This window comes from Leptidea sinapis, chromosome 15 (assembly GCF_905404315.1).
Source record: "Leptidea sinapis chromosome 15, ilLepSina1.1, whole genome shotgun sequence".
NCBI lineage: Eukaryota > Metazoa > Arthropoda > Insecta > Lepidoptera > Pieridae > Leptidea > Leptidea sinapis.
This window is the reverse complement of record NC_066279.1, coordinates 11,235,649-11,260,331: the sequence shown is the minus strand read 5'-3', so window position 1 is coordinate 11,260,331 and position 24,683 is coordinate 11,235,649. Positions and strand designations below refer to the sequence as shown.

The following is a 24,683-nucleotide window of genomic DNA, read 5'->3' as shown; positions in this document are numbered from 1 at the left end:
ATATCCTAAATATTTCTATCTTAGTATCTACAATATAGCTTACACTTAAAAACTTATGTATTTTTCAAATGTTAACGGATCTTCATTGTACAGAATACCGTTCAGTCACCCTTTTGAACATTTAATTGCGCAAATATTAGATACACGACATTGCATTATCGACTTTACTTGTACAGGAATAGAGAATGTATTAGAGAACGATTGCATTTAGCAATTCAGTAGATAACATTTTAAATACGTCGACCTTATTGCAAAGTGTAAGGATTCAATATTGAATGAGCAACCACTTTGAAATTGGTATTCGAACAGCGCGTGCTTAGTAGGGGTGCGCGCGCGCCATTTCCCGCATTTTTAAAAATGGAATCCCCTTTTATCAGTTGACGGTTATTCGTAGAATCGCAAGGACGTTTAATGTGCTTTTAATCTTATTAGATATTGGATTGTAAAAGTGGGTTTTTAAGTTTTGTTTTATAATACTAGTAGTGTATTGTGTTTGAAATATGAAAAAGCTTTGAAGAAACTTACCAGACCCGAACGGTCACGCTTTACAAGCCACCCTAACATGGTCTGAGGAATATAGCAAACAGGTTATAAACACAGGGAAACCTGCACGCCAAAATGGAGTCACCTAAGATAGTTTACAAATATTATTCAAACCCAGCATTCTGTTCACAAAGCGAAGTGGTTTTCGCTCAAAAATCATGTATGACACGTGTAATATCCCCAAACCGACGAATGCCACCATTAGGAGCCAACTCACCACGAAAAGTCGAGATCGGGAACAGAATAATGCGGACAGATATATCTGATAATCCATTACGGATATCACCTGCAAGTAGGTTTCGTGAAGAGCCACCCGAGTTGCCACCAAAGCCTCCGAAATATCAAAGAAACTTCCAAAGACAAGCCTCGCTAATGTGCAAACCAAGCCGCGCTATTGTAAGATGTCGAACCCGCAGCGAAGATCTAGAAATGGCGCAATTTAAACAAAAACAACAGTCTAAATACGACAGAAATGTAGAAAGTGATGATGGACTTGAAGAAAGTTCCTTGAAACATAGATACGAGGTAATACACGATCTTGAAGACGTAATTGACTATTCGCCAACTAAAAAGAGGATAATTGAAGCAGATGAGAGTGAAGTAGAAGAGTACAACGTTGATGGACCAGATGATCATGAGATGAAAGAGATTCCTACTGAAATAGTAAAGACAGTGAATGGCAAGACACACAGATACGCAATAGTACCAGCCGATGATGTTTGCAGCAATGTAACCTTCTCGCCAAGTATGCCAAAGAAGAATTTAATAGCCACACAAAAGCTCCACGAACTATTGTCAACACCAAGGAAACTAAAAAGTTATGCAAGTCAGCCATCAGTTCGAATCACACCGAATAAGTCACATAGTCCAAGATACCCAGAAACTCCCGTGAAAATGGCGTCTAGTACTCCAACTCAGGGTATCACTCCGTCGAAGTCTTGCGCTAACTTGACAATGAGAAGTGCTACATCTCCGATCTCGCCAAAAGCGCAACAGCGACTTAATTATGGCTTGCCGGACTTGGAACGAAATGATGTGTTTGTGACTAGTTTTCGTGACAGGAGCAAGGAACGCAGTTTCGATGTTCCGAAGAGGGAGTTGAGGAACGAAAGGAGGATTGAAAACCTGAAGGATAAAACAACAGCTGTTATTATGCCTCGGTGAGTCTTAAATATTTTAAGATAACTGCACTAAAAATACTATTTATTTAGTCTACAATACCAGCCGGTCTGCCTGTTAGTTAAACTATGTTAAAATTATGACTAACAATACATGATTAACTTCTGCGTAGGTTTTATTAATCAAATCAAATTTCAAATCAATTAGGTCAAAAAACCGACCCTTATGAACGTCAATAGTTATATTTTCTGATTGTTAGTTAGAATTATGTTAATATTATGAATTACAATGCATAACTAGGTTTTCCGTAGTTGTTTCTATAAAATCAGATTTCAAATGAATTAAGTCAAAAAATGACACATATGAATGTCAAAAGTTATACATTCTACTATATACAACTTGTAAAGTTTGAGCTTAAAAGTGGAAAGAAAAAAAAAACAACTTTGACACCTTCATCATTTTTTATATCATTTTAATTACAATCTATGTGAAACGATGAAACAAAATTCTTAAATGTCATTACTAACACGAGAAATTCATGAGTATTATATAAGTATAGTTAGTATAGTATAGTACCTACTATTCTTATAATATTATAAAGAAAAAAAATTAAGTTAAGTAATTAAATAACCAAAAGGGTTATTGGGTATAGTATTATATGTATCTATTTACACCATATACTTAGAATATGGTAGCGTATATACTATCTGACAGTCCGATAACGCATGACTAATTTTGATTTGTCAATGTGTTAGCTAGTTTAATATTCAAAATATTATGGAGACACAGTATCAAAAGATTTACTTTCGTTTTCTATCTTGCTGTATCTCCGTTAGAGATGTTTTCTCTCTCGCGCGATTTGTTTGACTATACGCTAGTACCTATATTGTAATCCAAATTCAACCTTCACATGACACGCCACAAATTAGAATACCTCGTCTCCACCATCTGGATGTGTGGCGTTCCTCCGCAATGAGGTTTCCAAGGAACTTTCTTTCGCGTATAAGCAAGCTCTGGAATGATCGATACGACATAATATACTTAACTGACCCAACAAACGTTGTATTGCCATATAAATAAATAAAAATGTTGTGATATAAAAAGTAGATTATGATTGATTCTCGGACCTATCACATATACTAAAGAGTATAAAAATATATAGGGAAAAGAGAGGGCTCATCAAACTTAGCCCCCCAAAAAAATTTTTTTTTCTATTTTTGAATTTTCAATATCGCATATCGTTCGTAGTTTGTTCTTAATTGTTCGCTATAAATAATTGTTTGTTCTTTTGTTGTTTATTTAAAAACAATTAATTAAAAAGTTTAAAACAATTAATTAAAAAGCTTTAGTTAGCCCCCGCCCCCTGTTAATGGGGGGAAACGCCTACTATTTGGTTCTGGCACTCGCCGGCCGCTGCCGCGGCACGCTACGCTCGGCTCGTGCGTTGTTTTAACTGTTCTAACATAACCTAACCAATTTTAATGAATTGCAATTTTTTTTAAATAAATAAATTGAGAACAAACAAATGTTTATAGAGAACAATCAAGAACAAATAGCGAACTAACGATGTAATAAAAAAAAATAAAACAAAAATCTGGGGGGCTAACTTTCTTATAAGCTCGAAATTAAAAAAAATTCATTTTTAATGTTGTGACGCAATTAAATAACTAACTCTACTTTTTAATGTAGTAGTTATTTAATTTTGCCACAACATAGAACATAAAGGTTATATTTAGTAGTGTAAATATGCAAAATGGAACACGAGAGCTACATACATGCGCAAACGCTAGAAGTAGCCGCCATTTTATGACCAGTGGACAGTGACACAATTAAAGAAAAGTTGAAAGGTTTCAAAGCGAGTGACAGCTAACAGATGGCACTACAGTTTTCTGAAAACGTCACTTTAAAGCGTCTGTCCCACCCCTGAAATATACATTTAAAATTTCATAAAAATTTATCAACCCGTTCCGTAGTATGGCAACTAACAACCCACGAGAATTTTATATACTAGCTGACCCGACAGACGCTGTTCTGTCAGTAGAATAAAAATATGATGTATTTGGGAATGATGTACTTAGTAATTACTTAGTCTTTAGATCTTGAAGCCATACCGTGTTAGAGACATTGTATGATAGCTAGGGACGTAAATAATTAATTAACACTAAGAAAACATTATCAGATCTTTATTGCAATATAAGTTACACCTGAGAATAATCTAAGAATATGCAAAATGTTGACTATATCGCTGACAACACTGTCAATACAATGATAATTCTGAAGTTTTCCGAATGTCAAGCAGCCTTGCAAATAAACGCGGGAAACGTTATACGTCCGAATAAGCGATGTCTATTTGTAAACATTCTGCATATTCTTGGTTTATTATCAGGTATAACTTTATTCCAAGTTTATTTGTAAGGCTATTTGTCTTTATTTTACTTTTACACTACAGAATATACACTTTACTTTATTTACATGACAGGGTAAAGTAAAATTTGTATTTTCTGTTGTTCTGTGTCGCTATTATAGTTCTCACAGCAAAGTAAATACTCTTTGTAGTTAGTCTAGATGCTTTCATTGATTTTTTCGTCACTATCATAATAATAATCAGCATCACAACACAACACCTTAACATCAATCAATAAAATAGAAAAAAAAATTAATCATACTTTATGTATTAATGATTATATCCTAGTGATGCTTGTTTTGCACACCGTAACAGAGCGACCAAGCGTACCTTAGTACTGCCGCAAGTAAAGGTATGTTCACACTAGTATAATCTTGAATTTTAAAATCAGGTGTATAGTATTTAGTATTCGTATGCCACAGTCATGCCAAATGCTACTCCTGCACGTCTTGTCTGTGTGTCGCTGTATCATCATCATCATCAGCCGGAAGACGTCCACTGCTGGACAAAGGCCTCCCCCTAACATTTCCACGACGATCGGTCCTGCGCTGCCCTCGTCCGACGTATTCCGGCGATCTTGATAATAATAAATAATCTCTGTATGTAGACACTCAATTTTCCTACAGTCCTCGTTGTGAAATAATTATTGTGTATCCTTGACGATCGGGGAAAAAACCGCCTAAAGATGGATTGCAGTGTATATAATGAAATAGACGTATGATGCTGAGCAGGATACCCTTATCAGATACGACATATTATATAAAATATAAGATACACGGATTCATATAAATCCGGATGTATTAACTTCTGGCGTGTAATATGATGGCATATCTTTTAGCGTCCACATTAGCGAAAACGATTCACGTTTCAAATCAAAATATCTTTATTCATGCAGATCAAGGAAATTACACTTATCAAAGTCAGAAGTTCTCTTTCCATTTAATATATACTGCCATTTCGGAAAAGGTTGAGCTTTAATGAGAAGAAGTGGCAAGAAACACATTGCCACTTTTTTAAATAAACATTTACAACTTCATCGATTTACAAGCAATTTTAATTAAAATATAATATGTAAAGTGATGCAACAAAAATACTCAATCGTCAAATGCTCAATGCCGTTGATGCTACGCTTCGGATATCTGATACGTAGACACACTACAGTGGTTCAAATGTGTACCCAGCCTTATGTGTACGTGGATTGCATAACATCTTTCAGTGTATAGCTTTCCGGATTTGAGAAAATTATACGTATAGAATGTAAGCTATGAAAAAAAAATATGGTTTCAGAAAACTTTATTTATCTCAAAAAATAATTACATAAAAGGCATTTATTTTCTCAAAATTGATTCCATTTTTGATGTCATTTCTGATAACTACTAGATACTACTACCGCTTCGGAAACAAATGGCGCTCTGAGAGAGAAGAAGCGGCGCAAGAAACTCTCCCAGCATTTTTTTGCGCTCTTTTCAATAAAAATATACAATATTGTACAGTCATTTCTATCGCTATAAAATATTCACAATCTAGTCCCAGGCTGTCCGATCATTTAGATATTCAGCAGTGGATTACGTAGCGTAGGATTTACGACAGAGCCATTTTTTTATAAAACATTTAAATTTATTTATAGATAATGCCTGAACAGTGGCTGGGACTTTATTATAGAAGTGTATACCCTTAATGCTATTATGTACCCTATGAAGCCTACTAGAATTAGCCACAAGCAATCCCTTATTTCTAGTATTATAATAATGAAAATCACTATTAAGAGCAAAAAGGTGACGATTTTTGTGAACGTATATTAAATATTCATAAATGTACTGACAATGAACAGTCATAATATTGATTTTTTTAAATATTTCTTTGAGAGACTGTCATAAGATACATAAGATACATAATAGCTTTAAGGGTAAATGTATACACTTCTACAATAAAGTCCCAGCCACTGTTCAGGCATTATCTATAAATAAATTTAAATGTTTTATAAAGAAATGGCTCTGTCGTAAATCCTATTACTCCACTGCTGAATATCTAAATGATCGGACAGCCTGGGACTAGATTGTGATTATTTTATAGCGGCTGTAGAATATTGTATATTTTTATTGAAAAGAGCGCAGAAAAAAGAATGCTGGGAGAGTTTCTTGCGCCGCTTCTTCTCTCTCAGAGCGCCATTTGTTTCCGAAGCGGTAGTAGTATCTAGTAGTATAAGAAATGACATCAAAAAGAATTCTAAAGGAATCAATTTTGAGAAAATAAATGCCTTTTATGCCTTTATGCCTTTTTATAACCAAGCTGATATATAGCACGAACAGCTCTCTTTTGCAGAGAAAACACTATATCAATGTCAGCAGCATGACCACATAGTAAAATGCCATACGTCATGATGCTGTGAAAATAGCTGAAGTATACTAATCTAGCGGTCGCAACTCTCTAATCTTTCTAACTCCATATGCCGCAGAGCTGAGTCTATCTGCTAGATGGGCAATATGTGGACCCCGCTGAAGCTTTTTATCTAACGTGATACCCAAGAAGACCGTGGTGTCCACAAGTTCCAATCTCTGGTTATTTATAAGTACGTTGGTTTGTACCTCAGCTGTGTTTGGTGTAATAAACCGAAAATACTTTTTTTTTTTAACTGTTTAGGTGCAGATTATTCGTCTCAAACCAACGCACTATCGTTAAGAGTGCATTGTTTACCTCGTCATCAATATCTGCACTTAGCTTCACTTTAAAAATAAGTGAAGCATCATCAGCAAACAATACAATCTCATGGCTATCATCTACCACAAACGGTAGATCGTTTATATATATAAGAAACAAGAAAAGACCGAGAACAGAACCCTGTGGAACACCTTTTCCCACAGGTTTACCCGAAGACCGTTTGCCATTTACATCGATCTTATCTGAACTCTTTCGCTTAAATATGATTTTAACAGATTTAGGGCTCTATTTTTCACTCCATAATGCTTTAGTTTTAGGAGTAAAGTTTCATGGTGGACGCAGTCAAATGCTTTGGACAAATCACAAAAAATGCCCACTGCATCCTGTGACTCTTCCTAGGCGTCAAAGATGTGCTCAATGAGTCTAGTGCCCGCATTAATTGTTGATAAGCCCCTAGTGAAACTAAATTGATTTTTGTTCATTAATTTACAAAAATGCATTTGTAGCTGTCGAAGCAAAAGTTTTTCAAAAATTTTACTAAAAACAGGCAGCACTGAAATAGGTCTGAAATTAGCAGGGTCAAAAGAACTGCCCGATTTAAATAAAGGTAAAACTTTGCTGTATTTCATGAGGTCAGGGAACACACCTTCATCTATGCATTCATTAAATATTATTGCTAATTCAGGTGCTATAATGTCAAGTATGTATTTTACAAGATTAGTCGAATGGCCCCATAGGTCTTTTGTATTTTTTAGGTTTATTAATTTGAAGATTTTTATTATATAAATTTCAAATCAGTGGAAGATACTGGTACGTGTAATTTAAGCATATCATGTGCTGCTTTTGGTGGAGAGTTAAGGTCTTTGGTCGTGATAATCGGGTATTCGGAGAAGTATTTATCAAATTCATTTGCAATTTCTATTTCCGATTTTATAACGCGATTATTAACAATTAAACAGATAGAGGTGTTACGGCAATTTGATCTACCAGTTTCATTATTAATTAATTACACTCCAAGTCGCTTTTACTTTATTATTACTGTTTTTTATTTTATCTGCAATGAAACGTGTTTTCACTTCATGACAAACTACTTTAAAAAGCTTGGAGTATTTTTTACATATATTTTAAATTCTTCACTATTATTGTAATGTTTCTCATAATAAAGGTCATATAAGCGTTTACGACTTTTGTGGATACCCATTGTTGCCCAATCATTAAAACAATGTTTGTTGTTTACTGTCACCGTTACTGGAGTAAAAATCCTGTCAAATTCCTCACAGAAGGAATTGAAGACTAAGTTATAGTGAAAATTAGCAGTTTGACCACAGTTTAAAAATGGTATCGTATTTACCAAATAATTATTTCTAAACCTCTCAAGACGGCTACCCGTAACTGGTATAATCGCCACCTTTTTTGGTCTGACATTGTCCAATCTTGTATTTACTTTTATAAGTTGCCCACTATGGTCGGACTGAAGATTATTAATTATGAGTTTACTAGTAATAGTAACATTTGTTAAAATATTATCTAAACAGGTTGCTGTACTACAATTTCACTTAATAAGTTTTTAGTAATTATAATATTTTAATATAAAATTTAAATATATTATTATTATTTTTATAGGGTAGCTGCCCAATCTCCGTCCGTGTACTCCGAGGAAACCTACAAGTCATTTACGAGTCTGAAATCGATGAGTGCAGCCACTGCTTCATTGACCATTGCTGCATTGATGCTGACACTATGTGGCGGTCTCACAACAGGGCTGAGCTTCTATATGATGTATAGCGTAAGTGAAGATTATTTTTTATCGATATATTAGTCGATATGAAATAATATTGAAAAGAGCGCTACGGGTCCGCATGTTGACAAACGTGCGAGAGAGAAGAACATCTCTAAGCGGCGATCTATGACGTCATATATTTCCTGTGGCAGTATACTGCAGTCCATAACGGAACGAATAAGTTTTAAATGTCCGTGAACTTTTAAGTAGTTTCTATATTTCTATAAAGTTATGTTTCTATATTTTTATTGTATTATTTCCAGGTCGGTCGGAGATATTACTTAGACTTCGGCGTTCTGTCCGGGTTTACTTGCTTCTTACTGGGCATGTTGGGTCTTCGGACGAGAAGGAACCAGCTACTACCAAACAGGAATTATATATCAGGTGAGTAATTTATGTGCAACAGTTCAGAAAATTTTCAGTCACATCTGAAATATTAAAAACTATATTGAGAGATACCGTTACATAGATGGATATTAAATATTTATACATACGAGACGAGCAGGACGCTCAGCTGATGGTAATTGATCCGCCCTGCCCATTACAATGAAATGCCGCCCAGGATTCTTAAAAACCAAAAATTTATGAGCGGCACCACAGTTTTTGAATTTGCCCAATAATTTCACTAACTGCGGCGTCCTTCAGACCATAACACAATAATGCTTACACATTAGGTAGGTACTGCTTCACGGCAGAAATAGGCGCCGTTGTGATGCCCATAATCTAGCCCACATCCTGTACAAAGAGGCCTCCAACTAATTTAATTTATTAAGTGCCGCATATTTATAAAGTGTAAAAATAAAACTTTATTGCTTTTTACATATTTCCCTTGACAACTAAGGAGGCTCCGCTCTTCATTAGCCTAGTAATAGCTCTGCCTTAAGGAGGAGGATATTAAATATGGATAATTTGTGTGTGTGTGTGTGTGGATGGTTGTACTTCGTATTTTTACAATATTTTTGTAAAAGATCCGTTTTTAAATTTTCTAGTTATAAAACTACCTACAAGTTGTGATTAAATTTTATTGTGTTAGTTTTTGTTAGTCCTTTTTACTCGTCAATTCAGTGAGAGTATATATTACAAAATGTAAAATAAATTCTAATACTATTTAATATTGTTTACTTTCTAGGCTACATAGTCTTGTCGACATTTTCGCTGCTGAGCGGCTTTGGTCTACTATTGTTGCTGTCGGTACAACCAAAGCCAGGGACTCCGCTCAATGATATCACATCGGGTGCAGTCTGCAGCATCAGCGTTCTCTCACTATGCCTCGCTACCGTTGGAATCCTGGCGTCCTACTGCTGTGCGAGAGATCCGCCAGACAACAGGGTTGGCACTGCCAGATGGTATGGACCATAGAGTACTTATATAATTGTAGAGAATCCGAAACGGAGGCGACCAAACCACACTATGGATTTTTTTATGAAAGAGGAGGACAAACGGGCATACTGAAAGGATGGTCACCTGATGGTTAAATTGTAAATTAGGCCTTTCCACATACAAAGAACAACGAAATATATCCTTCACTTCTGACACTACTCTCTGACAGCGCCAAATTGCTTACTGAAGCTATTAGGCTCAGTAAGTGCGTCCAGTCGTTTACTTCATCTAAGTTTGTAAGTCATTAGTTGAATAGAGAAATTATAATGACGGGATTGTGTAAAATCAAAATGGTTTCATCATTTAGGTACGTAAGCTTAGATATTATTTTAAAAATTATTGTATTGAAAAAAGTACCTTATATAATTTATATAATTATCACTTGTATAATTTTTAAAACTGTCGCCGGATTGAATTTGATTTTATAATAGTAGTTTATGTGACTGCATAATAAAGGGCATTAAACGCAAATTTGGGTTTCATAATAACATCACTCAAGTATTTTAATGGTTAATTATGTACAGTTACATATATTATTTTATTTACCCACTTAACATAAGCCGCTATGATGCATTCAGGAGCCGCGCCGCTTAATATCATGACCACCAACAAAGAGAATTTAAACACTACGTTCCACCAAAAATTTTAAGCGGTAATTAGGTTAATGATAAGTTTTCTGGCAGCTGTCATAGTTTTTTTTAATTCAGAGAGAAACTAGAGTCGGCCCCAACTATCATCACGTTCGTTAACTTATATACATTTGTCAATATCCTCTACAAATTGACATTTCATTTCTTATTACGTGATCTCGACTGTTTTTAGAATAGAGGTCAGATGAAATTTCTTTGTTTTTCAGAGATGTTTGAAATTTCAATGAAATAATATTACCGAAATTGATTTAATTATTATATTATCATATTAAAAGTCTATTTATATGGTGGTCATAATGTGCGGTTCTTGAACGCATCATGGAGGGTTTATGATATTTGAGCATAGATATCGAAAGTCATGGAACACTCAAATTTGATTCGCTAATTTTTGTTTCTGTGCTTGGCTTCGTTTAAGTACCTAATTTTTATTTATAAAATTGAAAATTATAATTGTTACGATATTAAGTATAATATTACAAAGTATACAGTAGGTATAGATAATATATTTTTTCATTGCATGTTTGCTACTTTGTACAAAATTATACCAAAAATAATTTATTGTAATCATCGCCAAATGTCGTCGCACATGGGCTCAACAATAACTGCGGTTCATAAGTATTTAGATAATCAAAGTAACATAGTGCCCCATAGACCAATAGTCACGGTGATATTGTAAGGCTTGGTCAACTTTCAACGAACAATTTTTTTTTTCAATCGCCCTGTAATAGCCTGAACATAATATGGTCGGATTTGGTACGGCTGGACAATCAGACGTTACGGTGGGCGGCTGGCACCAATTATTCCGTTATCGTACTCGGTACGGTGCGGACAGTCATGAATGTGAAAATTGTGTGATAGACAATGCGACATACCATGGAAAATGTTTTCGCTACCAGACCGTGTCCGATGGTTCGGTCGCACCAAATCCGATCATGTGCTTAAGCTATAACGCATACTCTAAATATCTTTTTTTCCACGGCTTGTCACCGAATTCGAATAACAAATGTTATATTACCACAGAGCATATTAAATTCTCTGGCAGTCGTGTGTGGGCGTTCACGTTGAAAAGGTACTGTGCCGCGACATTTGACGAATAAAATTATATTTAATTAAGTTTTATCAATAATTAATAATACTGTATATAAATATAATTATAAGTTAATAATTAAGTATTATCAAGTGTATTGTTAAAAATACCCAAAGGTTTTCAAGTGCCTAAATTGTTTTGTACTTAATAAAGTTTTACTCGTGAAATAAAGTTTTAGATTGAAACAAGTGCTTTTAATTTATTATCTATTCCTCAGTCCACAAAAGGAAAAATGCTATATAAACCGATCATTCCTTTTACATAGTTCTTTCTGTACTTCAATTAGTTCAATAAAAATAAAAATCCTCTCCACCCTTACGTTGAAATTTTCAAGCCTACATTCTCTTGAAGCTGTGAACACCATCTAAATTAACGTTAAAAATTCGACGCTCTCAACGTAATCAAAATATATAGGGTAAGTATTTTCCGGTGACTGCGCAAGTAATATCATCACATACAACTATAGAGAAAGGAAAAAACTTTTCTGTTGTGAATTCTTTATCACGTATTAAATTCAAATTCAAATATTTTTATTCAAAATAGGATTCAAAATCACTTATTGAACGACAAAAACTACCACCCATTCAAAAGAGACGGCTTCAGACCTGAGAAGAATGGGCGCAAGAAACTCAGCGGGGTTTTTTTTAAATATAAAAATATGAATAACAATATGATATCGTACAATGAACATTTATAATTAAAGAGCGCTTTATTCCTAGTCCGTGGTGTCATTAAGTAATCGTTATCGTACATCGCCCAACAAAATACATACTATCTCGACCCAACCGAGTAGTAGGCATAGCAAGTTTATGTTTGTTCCTCGTGTTAACATTATGAATGTCACAGTTTCAAGAAAATTCCTCAATGTGCTTATGGACATACAGAACATTATCAAAAATGTATTGAGAAGCAACAGTCAAAATATTTATTTCTTCAAATTTTTTCTTAATGATTTTTTAGGACCTAGGTTATTATAAATCACGCGAAAAGCGCTCTTCTGCAGCACAAAGATTGTATTAATATCAGTCGCACTGCCCCATAACAATATACCATAGGACATAATACTATGAAAATTACTAAATTATACTTAGGCGTTATAAATATGCTACTGCCATAGAATATAAATACAATAATACAAGTACGAAAGTTTCAATCTGCAAAATAAATTAAAGAAATAGAGACTATTGCGGTCATACAAGAAGGTGTAATTCAGATCGCATAGCGCTACTAACCTAAATTTTTATTCACCTAGAAGTTTCCTCTCTTTATATCGCGTGACTCTTCTGACGATATTAGGGTTGACTTCTTTATCTTAAACTGTAACTTACCTAGTATACCTAAAGTCTTATAAAAATAGCTCAGTTTTTTCTATATTTGTTACCAACCTCGAAGCGGCGTCCTCTCGGGTTCCATCCGAGCGCTCTTTCTAACTGAGCTAGCCGTTCGAGCACGCACGAATCGTAAATTTTGGTACTTATAAGTATCCCAATCAACTCTCAGGTTGCGGCTCCATCTATAGTACGTTTTGGTTTCATTTTTAACTCAATAAATTTGTTTAACTACATATTTTCTATGGCTTTAGACTCGACTTGTCAAAAGCGTTTGATGTTATCTTGTGGCAAAAATTATCTGGGGACACGGAACTGCCAGCAGAGTTCATTAGTCTACTTAAGTATTGGGATCTAAAACAAAAAAGCTTTGGTAAGTGGTCTGGTGCTATCTCAGAACCTTATGGGCTGGAGTGCGGTGTAATACAGGGAGGGCAAACCTCAAGTCTATTTAATCTGAATGTTGATCGCCTGATCTATGAACTGAGCACCACCATGGGTGGCTGTTCCATTGATGATAAGATGATTAACAATATTAGCTATACTGATGACATGGTGGTGCTCAATCCATGTATCTGTGACCTGAGAAAACTGTTTGGTTAGTTAAAAGTTATTCGAAGAAGCTGCTTCCGAATAACTTTCACAGATCACAGAGGCCATGAGGCTTGTATAATGAGGTATAATGGCAATAAACAAGGTGAAACTAAATGGGTATACTATGCTTTGAACCAGACATTCCTTAGGTCATCTGTAATGACTATGTGAAGTCAGAAATGAATTAGCATTATAATTTAATACAATATTTAAAGTGCTAAGTTTTCGCAAAAACTATGATTCCCTCAACCCTAATCAGGTGTTTTTTTTAACTCTCTTTGACCTTAAACAGATGAATGAAAAAATGAAATTTTTATGGAATAGCAGGACAAACGAGCGTACGGGTCACCTGGTGTTAAGTGATCACAGCCGCCCACATTCTCTTGCAACACCAGAGGAATCACAAGAGCGTTGCCGGCCTTTAAGGAAGGTGTACGCGCTTTTTTGAAGGTACCCATGTCGTATTGTCCCGGAAACACCGCACAAGGAAGCTCATTCCATAGCTTTGTAGTACGAGAGAGAAAGCTCCTTGAAAACCGCACTGTGGAGGACCGCCACACATCCAGATGGTGGGGATGAAATCCTAACTTGTGGCGTGTCGTGCGAAGGTGGAAATCGGCGGCAGGAATCAGGTTAAACAGCTCTTCGGAACACTCCCCGTGATAAATGCGGTAGAAGACGCACAATGAAGCGACGTCTCTACGCAACGCCAAGAGATCCAGCCGTTCACAGAGCACTGAGTCCCCGACAATTCGAGCTGCTCTACGTTGCACGCGGTCAAATGGATCGAGTAGATACTGGGGTGCGCCAGACCAGAGATGACAGTAATACTCCATGTGTGGCCGGACCTGCGCTTTGTAGAGCGCTAGAATGTGGGCCGGCTTGAAGTATTGCCGTGCTCTATTGATGACGCCCAGCTTCTTCGAAGCCAATTTGGCTTTGCCCTCCAGATGGCCACGGAATTGGCAATCGCTCGAGATTTCGAGACCCAGTATTCCGATACTAGGCGCGGCTTTAAGAGAAATGTTCTCGAAGAGCGGTTATACGACAAATGGGGTTTTTTTAGTGGTAAACGCGCAAACTTGAGTCTTCTGGGGGTTAAATTGGACAAGGTTCAATTTACCCCATTCCGCGACCTTCTCGAGAGAGGACTCGATAGAAGACACAAGTTTCTCCCGGCACTGGTCGACGATTTCCCGAGAGAGACCTGCATGGCCCGTGTATACGGCATCACCATTGCTGTCGTCCGCATAGCAATGTATGTTGGAGGTGTCCAACATATCATTGATATGCAGAAGAAACAGCGTAGGAGATAGCACACAGCCTTGGGGCACTCCAGCATTCACAGGCTTCGGGTTCGAGCAATATCCGTCGACAACGACCTGTATGCTACGCCCAGTGAGGAAGCTGGAGGTCCACTTGCACAAGTTCTCGGGAAGCCCAAATGATGGAAGTTTTGAGAGAAGTGCCTTGTGCCATACACGATCAAAGGCCTTCGCTATATCCAGGCTAACTGCCAGGCCTTCCCCCTTGCTTTCAATAGCCGCCACCCATCTATGTGTTAGGTATACCAGAAGGTCACCTGCCGACCGTCCATGGCGAAAGCCGTACTGTCGGTCGTTGATCAACTGGTGACCCTCAAGGTATACTAAAAGCTGGCGGCTAATTATGCTCTCCAAGATTTTCGAGAGCAGGGAGGTGATAGCAATAGGCCTGTAGTTCGCCGGATCCGAACTGTCTCCTTTTTTTTGGATCGAATGGACAAGGGCTGACTTCCATGAGTCAGGGACTACGCCTTTGGAATAAGAGTGCCGGAATAAACGCGTTAGCACCGGCGTCAACTCATTGGCACACGTTCTAAGCACGATTGGAGAAATGCCATCCGGCCCGCTTGACTTCCTGACGTCCAACGAAAACAGAGCTCGCCTAACAGTTTTCTGTCTGAACTGTACTTCAGGCATAGAGCTCTGACACCGCGGGATGGTGGGCGGTGTATTTCCGTTGTCGTCAAGAGTCGAGTTGGAGGCGAAAAGAGCGCACAGGAGCTCGGCTTTCTCTGTTGCCGTATGGGCCAGGGTGTCATTCCTCATGTGCAACGGCGGCATGGACGGCTGGTTGAAGTTACCAAGAGCAGCTTTCGACAACGACCAGAACTTGCGTGTTCCGGTCGGGTAACTGGAAAGCTGCTCGCCGATTTTGACGACGTGCTTAGACTTCGCACGGGCGATTTGCTGCTTAAAAAAATCTGGAGGCACGGTTATATTTCCTCTTAAGAACTTTGCAGTTCGGATCCTTTGTGCCCAGCGCCGCAACCCAAGTATGTTATGTTAGTATTTACCCCAACTATGTTATGTTAGTATTTACTCTGATTTCCGCGAGTGTTACAAATTTAAATAAAACACGTTTAAAAGATAAAAACTAGTGTAATTGTAACTGTGTTTTTACATTTTGTGTTTTTCTAAATATGTTAGGTTGAAAAGATCGGCCTGTCTGCGTTAATACTCTTTGAATTGTGCTTTGAAACACGATATTTACTGCTCTGTGTGTGTGTAAATGTCTATCCTAATGGCAAATGGCATATACACATACTTCAATGTAGAATTATTTAAAGTTTTCTTCAAGTTACATTGAAAATAATTCCAAATTTGTAATTGTAGATTATGGGTACCACAACGGCACCTTTTTCTGCCGTGAAGCAAAAATGTGTAAGCATTATTATGGTTTGGTCTGAATGGCACTGTAGCTGTTCTTATTACTGGGCAAATGAGTCTTGACATTTTAATTCAAAAATGTTTTATCCAATAAAGATAATTCTAATAGACTCCTATTAAGAAATTGTTCTTCACGGATTTTTTTTGTTAAATATGGATATCTTTGACCATCCTCATATTAATAATATGTACTCCATTCCCGGACCGGGTTTTGTACCCGGCCTGGGTATGAAATGGGCAGTTATTGAGTTTTTCGTAGGAAATTTCTCACTAGCCCATAGTTCAGAAATGTAGATGCCCGCCCCCTATTACGTGGGAATTAAACATAGTGAAACGTGGGTGGAAAAAATACACCTCTAACCCTTCAGGAATACAGATGTGAAACTGTGTAATGTTATGTAATTTCTTATTTTGTTCATTTGTTTCAATAACAGAAAGTAAAAAATGAATGAAACATAGACACAAGCCACATTTCATGTAGTGTGCATACTCCTTAATCATATATTATTGTTTATGTTTAAGTCCATAGGTAGGTGACCTCATTCTGTTTATAAACAAAGGCCCCGCCTAAAACTGGCAGTCTCTTTAAATTTAGGGTTGTCTAAGAAAAGAAATTAAAAAATTATATTTTAATTTCGTAGGGAAGTCTTTTTTTTTTTTTATTAAAACTTAAACATCACCATACTATTGCATATGACCCAAATAACGTACCATTAAAGGGATGTTATACACTTTCTGATTCACGTTGTATACAGTATGGAAACAGCTTATATGTAATAAATGAAAATACAAGTCATACTGGTCCACAGAAGTATAGTAAAATTAATTATTAAATTAAAATCCCTAAATTATAAAAAATAAATCTTCAAAGAAACTAATTATCAAAATTGAATTAGTAAAAAGAAAACAGTCTGTTTAGACTACGTACTTTGACCCCGAGGAGCAACAACGTAGCTCACGGTGGCGAATTAGCTGTTACTTCTCTTCTCGTAAACAAGGTCTTAACAATAACATAATTACTAGCGAAGAAATGAAAATTTATTGAAACATTTCACTTGAACTTTAAGAAAGTTAAATTAATAAAAACTTTAACTTTTTCAACAAAAAATTGAAACAATCGCGGGCTGCGTAAAGCACTCGCTTGGACACTCCAGTCATCGTACACACATTCCGCAAGCTCGCGCTAAAATGAATAACAAATTACAAATACTTAAATAAAATGGCGAAAATAAATAAAGGCGTAAAAACCCCACAATTCTAGTTTATCGATACTTTATTTACAATTACTAACCAACAATATAAACAAGGCATTAAAAACTAGTAATTTTGTGTTATTCGAATGTTTTAATATTTTTTACAATTAATTATAAATTAATGAATGGTTAAGCTTTGTAAAAAAATAGTTTATTTTTGAAAGTTCAATACTTACGAATTTCTGAGTGATTTCCTGAGCAGCGAACAAGTGGGAGGCTCCTTTGGCACAGGATGCCGGCTAGATTATGGATACTACAATGGCGCCTATTTCTGGCGTGAAGCAGTAATGTGTTAGCATTACCGTGTTTCGGTCTGAAAGGCGCTGTAGCTAGTGAAATAACTGGGCAAATGAGACCTAACATCTTATGTCTCAAGGTGACGAGCGCAGTTGTCGTGCCGCTCAGAATTTTTGGGGTTTTTCAAGAATCCTGAGCGGCACTGCATTGTAATGGGCAGGGCGTATCCATTACCATCAGCTGTGCGTCCTGCTCGTCTCGTTCCTTATTTTCATAAAATTAAAAATTAAAAAAGTAAGTTGGTACGATTTTGGATAGGTTGCTTTCAAATTACAAACAAGTAATAAATTGTTATTGTTTAGTTCTTCCTTATTCACGATCATTATCTCTAAACTACTTCATAATTTATAAAAAAAAATCCGAAGCTGCTTAGTTTTAAATACCTAGGTAGGTGTAGTATTTTTACAATTATCATTACAGAACAATTTCAAAATAGACTTACACAGCTTATTATTTATCGATTAAAGAAATGTCTAAGTATCGATAGAAGATGTCCTTCCCTACGCCGGACGACGCATTTGAATAGCGCCACAGTCAAAGAGACACCGCCGGCACATGTATCGCTTTGACGGCCGCGGGCGGCGCAATTCAAAGCAGCTAGGCAAAGCGGCAACGCCTTATGATATTGAAATATACAAGTTCATTGAATCATTGTCCCAGTCACCTAAATCTTACAGGACGTTTAAATTTGTTCAAAATGAAAAGCCTACTTTTTGACAAAACCACTGCACGGATTTCGTTAATTTTTGGTATATCGTCAGCTAATATGCTTACAAGTATGTACTTACCTACATTTATTTCATATAAGCTGTTTCAATACTGTATAATTCTAAATGTATTGTAATGGTTTTTAAAGTGCGCAATAAAACACCAAATAATAACCATCTAATATTTTTTTATAATCGCAATTTATCTATATTGCCGGTATTCAGCAATATTATGTGTAAGATTTATTTAATTTAAGGCGCGAACAGCCAGCGAACGAATCCATGCACGCGATGACTGGCACAGGAATCATCACGTCAATGGAATGTCGATCGTTCGTAACATTTTTCATCTCCGTTGGAGATTATAGAGATACACTAGCATAGATAGCAGCTTGATGCATGCAGGTTATTATTGAATCCAATCTACAACGTGGCTGTCCTATCTTTAGCGAATAGAATGGTGTAAATAAAATTCCCAGATACTTAATAAATCAATATATGTAATTCAAAAAAAAAGGATGTGAATTGTACAATGCTAGTAGGTCAAGTGACATGAGTAGACAGATTTGTATGAAGAATCTTCAAGCGCCTGATGCGGGTGACGGCAATGTTCCCGCGATGGTGTTTTGGCGTAATATTTGCGCAGGCGTTAAGTCTGAACATCCTCCCGGCCGTTGAAAGATCACTTTCAACCTTGAAGTTCCTCGGCTGTCGGCAGCTTGCACAGCCTTACTAGAGATCGGCGCACACAGCCTTTATTAGTGGTGATGTCAGCCACTCTCGCTGTTCCATCAGCTCCCGTGATGAGGCGTAGTACTCTCCCGAGCTTCCAAGAGAGTGGGGGAGCATTGTCATCTGCCAAGAGTACCATATCTCCTATGTCCAGCTTTGATGTACTGCTTTTCCATTTTGTTCTCTGCTGCATCTCAGACAGATATTCACGCTGCCACCTTTGCCAGAAGTGTTGCAGCATTTTTTCTTGGCGTTCATAGTGTTGAAGTTTACTTTCCTTGGAGTCACCCAGATGTTGCGACGGTGGAGCAGTTAACGATCTCTCGATCAGGAAGTGTCCTAGGGAAAGGGAAAGGAGTTCATTAGGAGAAGATGATAGGGGGCACAAGGGACGGCTGCGCAAAATCGCCTCCACTTGTGTAAACAAAGTATTAAGTTCCCCAAAAGTGAGGTGGCTATTGCCAACGACGCGTTTTAAGTGGAATTTTGCCGATTTAACGCCGGCTTCCCATATACCACCAAAATGAGAAGAGTGAGCCGGAATAAACTTAAACTGGATAGAATTTTGACAATCAAATAGAGGGTTTTGATTTTGCTTGATAAATGATCCTAACTCCCTTGCGGCTGCTACGAAGTTAGTTCCAAAATTTCCAACCTTTAGTGTGTCCATGTGGCGAGACTTTAATGACAGTCTGGTCTTTAGGGACTCAGATATAAATGACGATTGGCTTCCGCAATCTAAAAGAGCATGAACTTTGACCCTTTGATGATCAACTGGATTCGATACTTCAATGATAGCAGTAGATAATAATAACACCTGATTTGTATTGTGATTAGAATAGTTAACGATAATTTCATTTTCATCTTGTTCATCAATGAGAGCGAGGTGACTTGATGAGGATGATGGGCGATGGAGCAGACTATTGTGACGCTCGGTGCAGCCGCGTTCACGTCATGAACCCATGCGACACTCGCTTTCGGGGTGACCTTGTCTCAAACAATTAACACACAATTTATACTTCGTCACATCCATCATTCGCTCGTCAACTCCCTTCGCTTTAAACGTTGGACAATCATATATCCTATGACGCTCATTGCAAATAATACACATAAATGTAGTATTTGGTTTCTTGCTATAATTATTGTTGGTGTTCGCTAACGATTTTACGACATTGTTTTGATTTTGACCTTGCCTTTGAATATAATTATTATGAGCTATAGAACGCACATGGGCACTGGTCACCTTTGACACGCTAGTAACGTCAGACCGATTATTACGATTCAATGACTCGAGCTGCGTAGACCGTAGTAGTGTTGATGTAGCACGGTCTATCATAAATTTATAAAATTGTTCGAGGGTAGGTACGTCGCCTTCCAAATTGTTGCGATATTCCTACCATTTTAACAACGTATTGATATCTAACTTAGATGATAACATAAATATTATTAGTACATCCCATTTGTCAGTGGGTTGTCCTAGGCTTGTTAAGGCGCGCAAATTTTTGGTCACGTGGTCAACCAAAAATCGTAGAGATCGCTCTGATTCCCGTGGAAGCTGTTTATTATTAAATAATGATGTTAAATGATGATTAATCAAAATTCTTTTGTTGTCGTATCTATTGCAAATCATCTTCCACGCTTCAGCATAATTGTTGGTTGACACCTCCAAATTTGAAATAATCCTGGCCGCGTCGCCTTGCAAATAAGATACGTAAGGTAATGTAATGGTAAGGTAATGGAATTTATGGATGTGTGATATGCGATCATTCTTATGTATCAGATTTTCAAAAGTATCCCGAAACTCCAACCAACGGAAATATGCGCCATCAAATTTGGCTATTTGAATTTGAGGGAGTTTCAACCCTAATTCGTGGGGCTGATTAGGATCTCTATGCAACATGACGCGTTGTGGCCCGAATTGCGCCTTTTTTCGCATTCTGATGTTTTGGAGAATTTTTCGACTAAAGTTTTGGCCTTTGCTATATTCATAATTATGTCTTGCTCAAATTTATCGCGTTCCTCAATTTCAACCGAAATATTTTCATAATTTAAAACCTCTATTTGACTCTGCAAATCATCAACCTTCATAGACAAAGCTTCAAATTTAGGGAATTTTAAATCTAACTCCGTTAATTGAACGTTGTTTAGTTCCATTGAAACAGGCAATGCTATTTAAATATTTTTTTAATTTTGTAATTTGTCCCTTGGCGGACGTAATTCTAGTGATTAAATCACGTAAACTCTGTTCATTCATTTCTTCTGTCATTAAATATAACACTTACGAACAAACAACAACAATACAATATAATTTAAACTTTTCTTTTTTGGTAGTTAGTTAACTAAATATTGATTCTCTTTATTTAAATAGCAATGCAATTCCTGCGTAATTCAGTTGAAATGGCTCACGTTCCTCGTTCTGGTGGTACTTGCCCCTCAGGGAACCCGGCTGCGCACGCTCAACAGTTCACTCCCGGCCGGTGCAGGAGCTGCGGCCGGCCAATGTAATCCAACGGGATAAGTATGTACTTGCAAACGGCGCACGGCGATAATAAATATTAGCCTGGAATATTCGGCAAATACGCTAAATATAAACAATACGAAACGATAAAACCTAAAATAGGAAACCAACGTTACTTCGTAAAATAATTTAACTTTATATCAATTGAGTGACCTTTTATTGCTTCATATACTTTTGACCTATTTTACGGAATAGTAAACATACAATTGAATGATTTATGTATTAATTAAGATAATATTGCGATTAATAGCTAAAAGGTAATTCCTTTGTTCACTTTTTTATACATGCGGGTAGGTTAAAAAGAAAATGATGCAATTTTGCACTAATAACAAATTTACGTGCATAAAACGCTGTAAAACTTGTCTAAAAACACTTAATTTACACAAATGACGAACGATTTTGAATATTATTTTGTTAGTTATTAGGTTTTTTAGGAATTAGTTAAGGAAGGACACTTAGCGGACGAACTCGTAATTGAGGAGTTATCGTCGAGGGATGTGAAACTTTAGCTGATTCACTGCTCGAATCTTCTTTGTTTTTCTGCTTTCCAATACAGCCCGTGATTTTAAGAATATCCACTGCAAGGCTCCATCCACAGGAATGATTTGATAAGATGTTGAAGATCGTTAGGTCGCCGCGCTAACCGGTGTCTCGTCGTATTTACGTATTAATTGTTATTATTTCGCGTATTCTTCTTTGTTCCCCTCATGGGCCACCATGTCCTATCTTTAGCGAATAGAATGGTGTAAATTAAATGCCCAGATACTTAATAAATTAATATAATTCAAAAAAGGATGTGAATTGTACAATGATAGTAGGTCAAGTGACACGAGTAGACAGATTTGTATGAAGAATCTTCAAGCGATGATGCGGGTGACGGCAATGTTCCCGCGATGGTGTTTTGGCGTAATATTTGCGCAGGCGTTAAGTCTGAACAGTGCCCAACTAACAAAAGTCAAAACAATTGTCTAAATTCGAATACTAGCGAACAAACAAAGACATATTGCCTTTTATTTCAAATTAACGTGCCAAGATAGAGTCAATCCATGCTGACAAAATAGTGGGTATAGCACAGAAAGTTCATTTTACTATACGGAAAGGGTACAGTTACAGGCCAGCTGTAACAATAGTTATTCTGTAAGAGTATGACGTAGACAGAGAAAGCAATTTAATATGCCAAATGACAGTTAGCATTTGACATCTAGACAAAATTGACACTGATAATGTTGAAGTTTCATCAGTTTAATTTTGCTTTGCAGCCAAATCACAAACAGTAGGTACATAATGTTTACAATGTAGTTTCTTTTATTTAATTATCACAGAAAATAAATTAATTTTCTACATTAAATCTAAGAAATCCAAGTGAACAAACCTATCAATTTGAGGTTCTAAATAATTATGTTTTTTGTCAAGAGTTCGCTAATTACAACACATTATTGGGACCTGCATGATAACATTGTTTGATAACGATATTTAGAAGAAACATTGTTTTAAATTAAACCCACCGAAAGCATTTATGTATAAATTTAAATTAAAGTGGTAGTGCAATATAGGTGTAACTTTAAGAAAGGTAAGTAACTTTCGCAATGTTTACTCTAAATTTTATTTATTGACTATTGTGTGAACAAAGGTCTGTTTACATAAATCAAAACATGACTAACTGTAATTTGATATAAACACTATCCAAATACGTTCAGGTATGATTTTGCTATTGTTTGACATTGTTGCAATAGACTAAACAATCAGGCATATTGTAATAATTAAAATTAGTGTTTAGCATAACAGGAAGGTAATACATAGATAAACTTAAACGTTTTTCTTTATTTAAATCTGAAATTTGTAGCAATTAGAGTCTCATTAATATATTTCTCAGGGACTCGGACAAATTGCATGACAAATGTATGGTGTGGTATAAACAGACTAATTTCCGCAACTTGGTAACCCTATTTTATTTATTATTATATTATTATATTATATATTACCCTTGTGCCCCTATTTTGCGTGTTTGAGAGTATATTTGTTATTCTTCTTCACAACTACCCCAGAAACCTCAGCAGCCTCCTCTCCTTCTTATAGACTTCTGGGAGTGTGGCATGCCACATCAGGGTGCAAGATTCCAAGGTTTTTACCCAAAATTTTAAGTAATAGTACCTACATTTTTCTTGACATTATTTAACATTATAGTTCACGATATATGATTGCTTTTTGCATATACGCTTCAAACATATCTGTTGGCTAGGAATACATCTAGAACTAGTTAATATATCACTAGAAAAATTTGAAGTTTCTGTATGAAAAAATTCACAACAAGTGTTTAACTTAAGAGAGGTCTTCCTAACGCAGGTTCTGCGAACTTAATAGGGAAGTCCTTCAAATTGTATTCATTATTATTAGCCTTTTAATTGAACATTTTAACATTAGTACATATCACTTTTCTCTGGTTCTGTGTCCGGTTGCCAGTTGGCAAAATACTCATCCAATCTTCTTCATTCCTGCCTTCCTGCGGCTACTCTACCCCAGGTTGTTCCAGCCACCTGTGTTATATCATCATCTACTCTGTGGTCTGCCTGTTTTTTTTCCATTCCTTGAGCACCACTGGGTGCCTAAGTTCAAATTGTAGTTATTAAAGTGGTAAATAAATAAACTTTGATTTGATCTTGATCTTAAAACTAAATAGTAGTCAGTTATGACAAAACAAATTCTTAAATATTTCAAAAGCCCTCTTGTAATTGTATTTTAATAATTTAAAATTAATGAATTTCCTATTAAAAAAACTATAGAAGCTACTATAACATAATAATGTGAATGTTCTTATTCTTTTTAAGACTAACAATATTTCACTGTTTTTGAGTTAGTTAATAGATTAAGTTGTGACATATTCTTAACTAATTATTAGAAGTAAATCTCACATATGTGGGGTAG

General features: G+C 36.3%; 2 protein-coding genes across 2 annotated transcripts in view; both read left to right on the top strand.

Moving 5' to 3' along the window:
- The first annotated feature begins 394 nt into the window (after positions 1-394).
- On the top strand, positions 395-11,809 carry LOC126968313 (uncharacterized). The gene is made up of 4 exons (XM_050813256.1): positions 395-1,703; positions 8,348-8,510; positions 8,768-8,888; positions 9,634-11,809. The coding sequence occupies exons 1-4, from the start codon at positions 619-621 to the stop codon at positions 9,861-9,863; spliced, it is 1,599 nt and encodes a 532-aa protein (XP_050669213.1). The 5' UTR covers positions 395-618; the 3' UTR covers positions 9,864-11,809.
- Positions 11,810-23,013: 11,204 nt separating this feature from the next.
- LOC126968323 (steroidogenic acute regulatory protein-like) overlaps positions 23,014-24,683 on the top strand; it is a 61,524-nt gene continuing 59,854 nt past the window's right edge. The window contains exon 1 of the mRNA XM_050813275.1: positions 23,014-23,331. The gene's annotated coding sequence lies outside the window, so the exon portion shown is untranslated. The remainder of the gene's footprint in view (positions 23,332-24,683) is intronic.

Bases quoted from the DNA above. Each gene is read 5' to 3' on its own strand.
- LOC126968313 (XM_050813256.1), top strand. From the start codon at position 619: ATGGAGTCACCTAAGATAGTTTACAAATATTATTCAAACCCAGCATTC. The intron at 1,704-8,347 runs GTGAGTCTTAAA...TTATTTTTATAG, and splicing joins ACAGCTGTTATTATGCCTCG to GGTAGCTGCCCAATCTCCGT. The intron at 8,511-8,767 runs GTAAGTGAAGAT...TATTATTTCCAG, and splicing joins GCTTCTATATGATGTATAGC to GTCGGTCGGAGATATTACTT.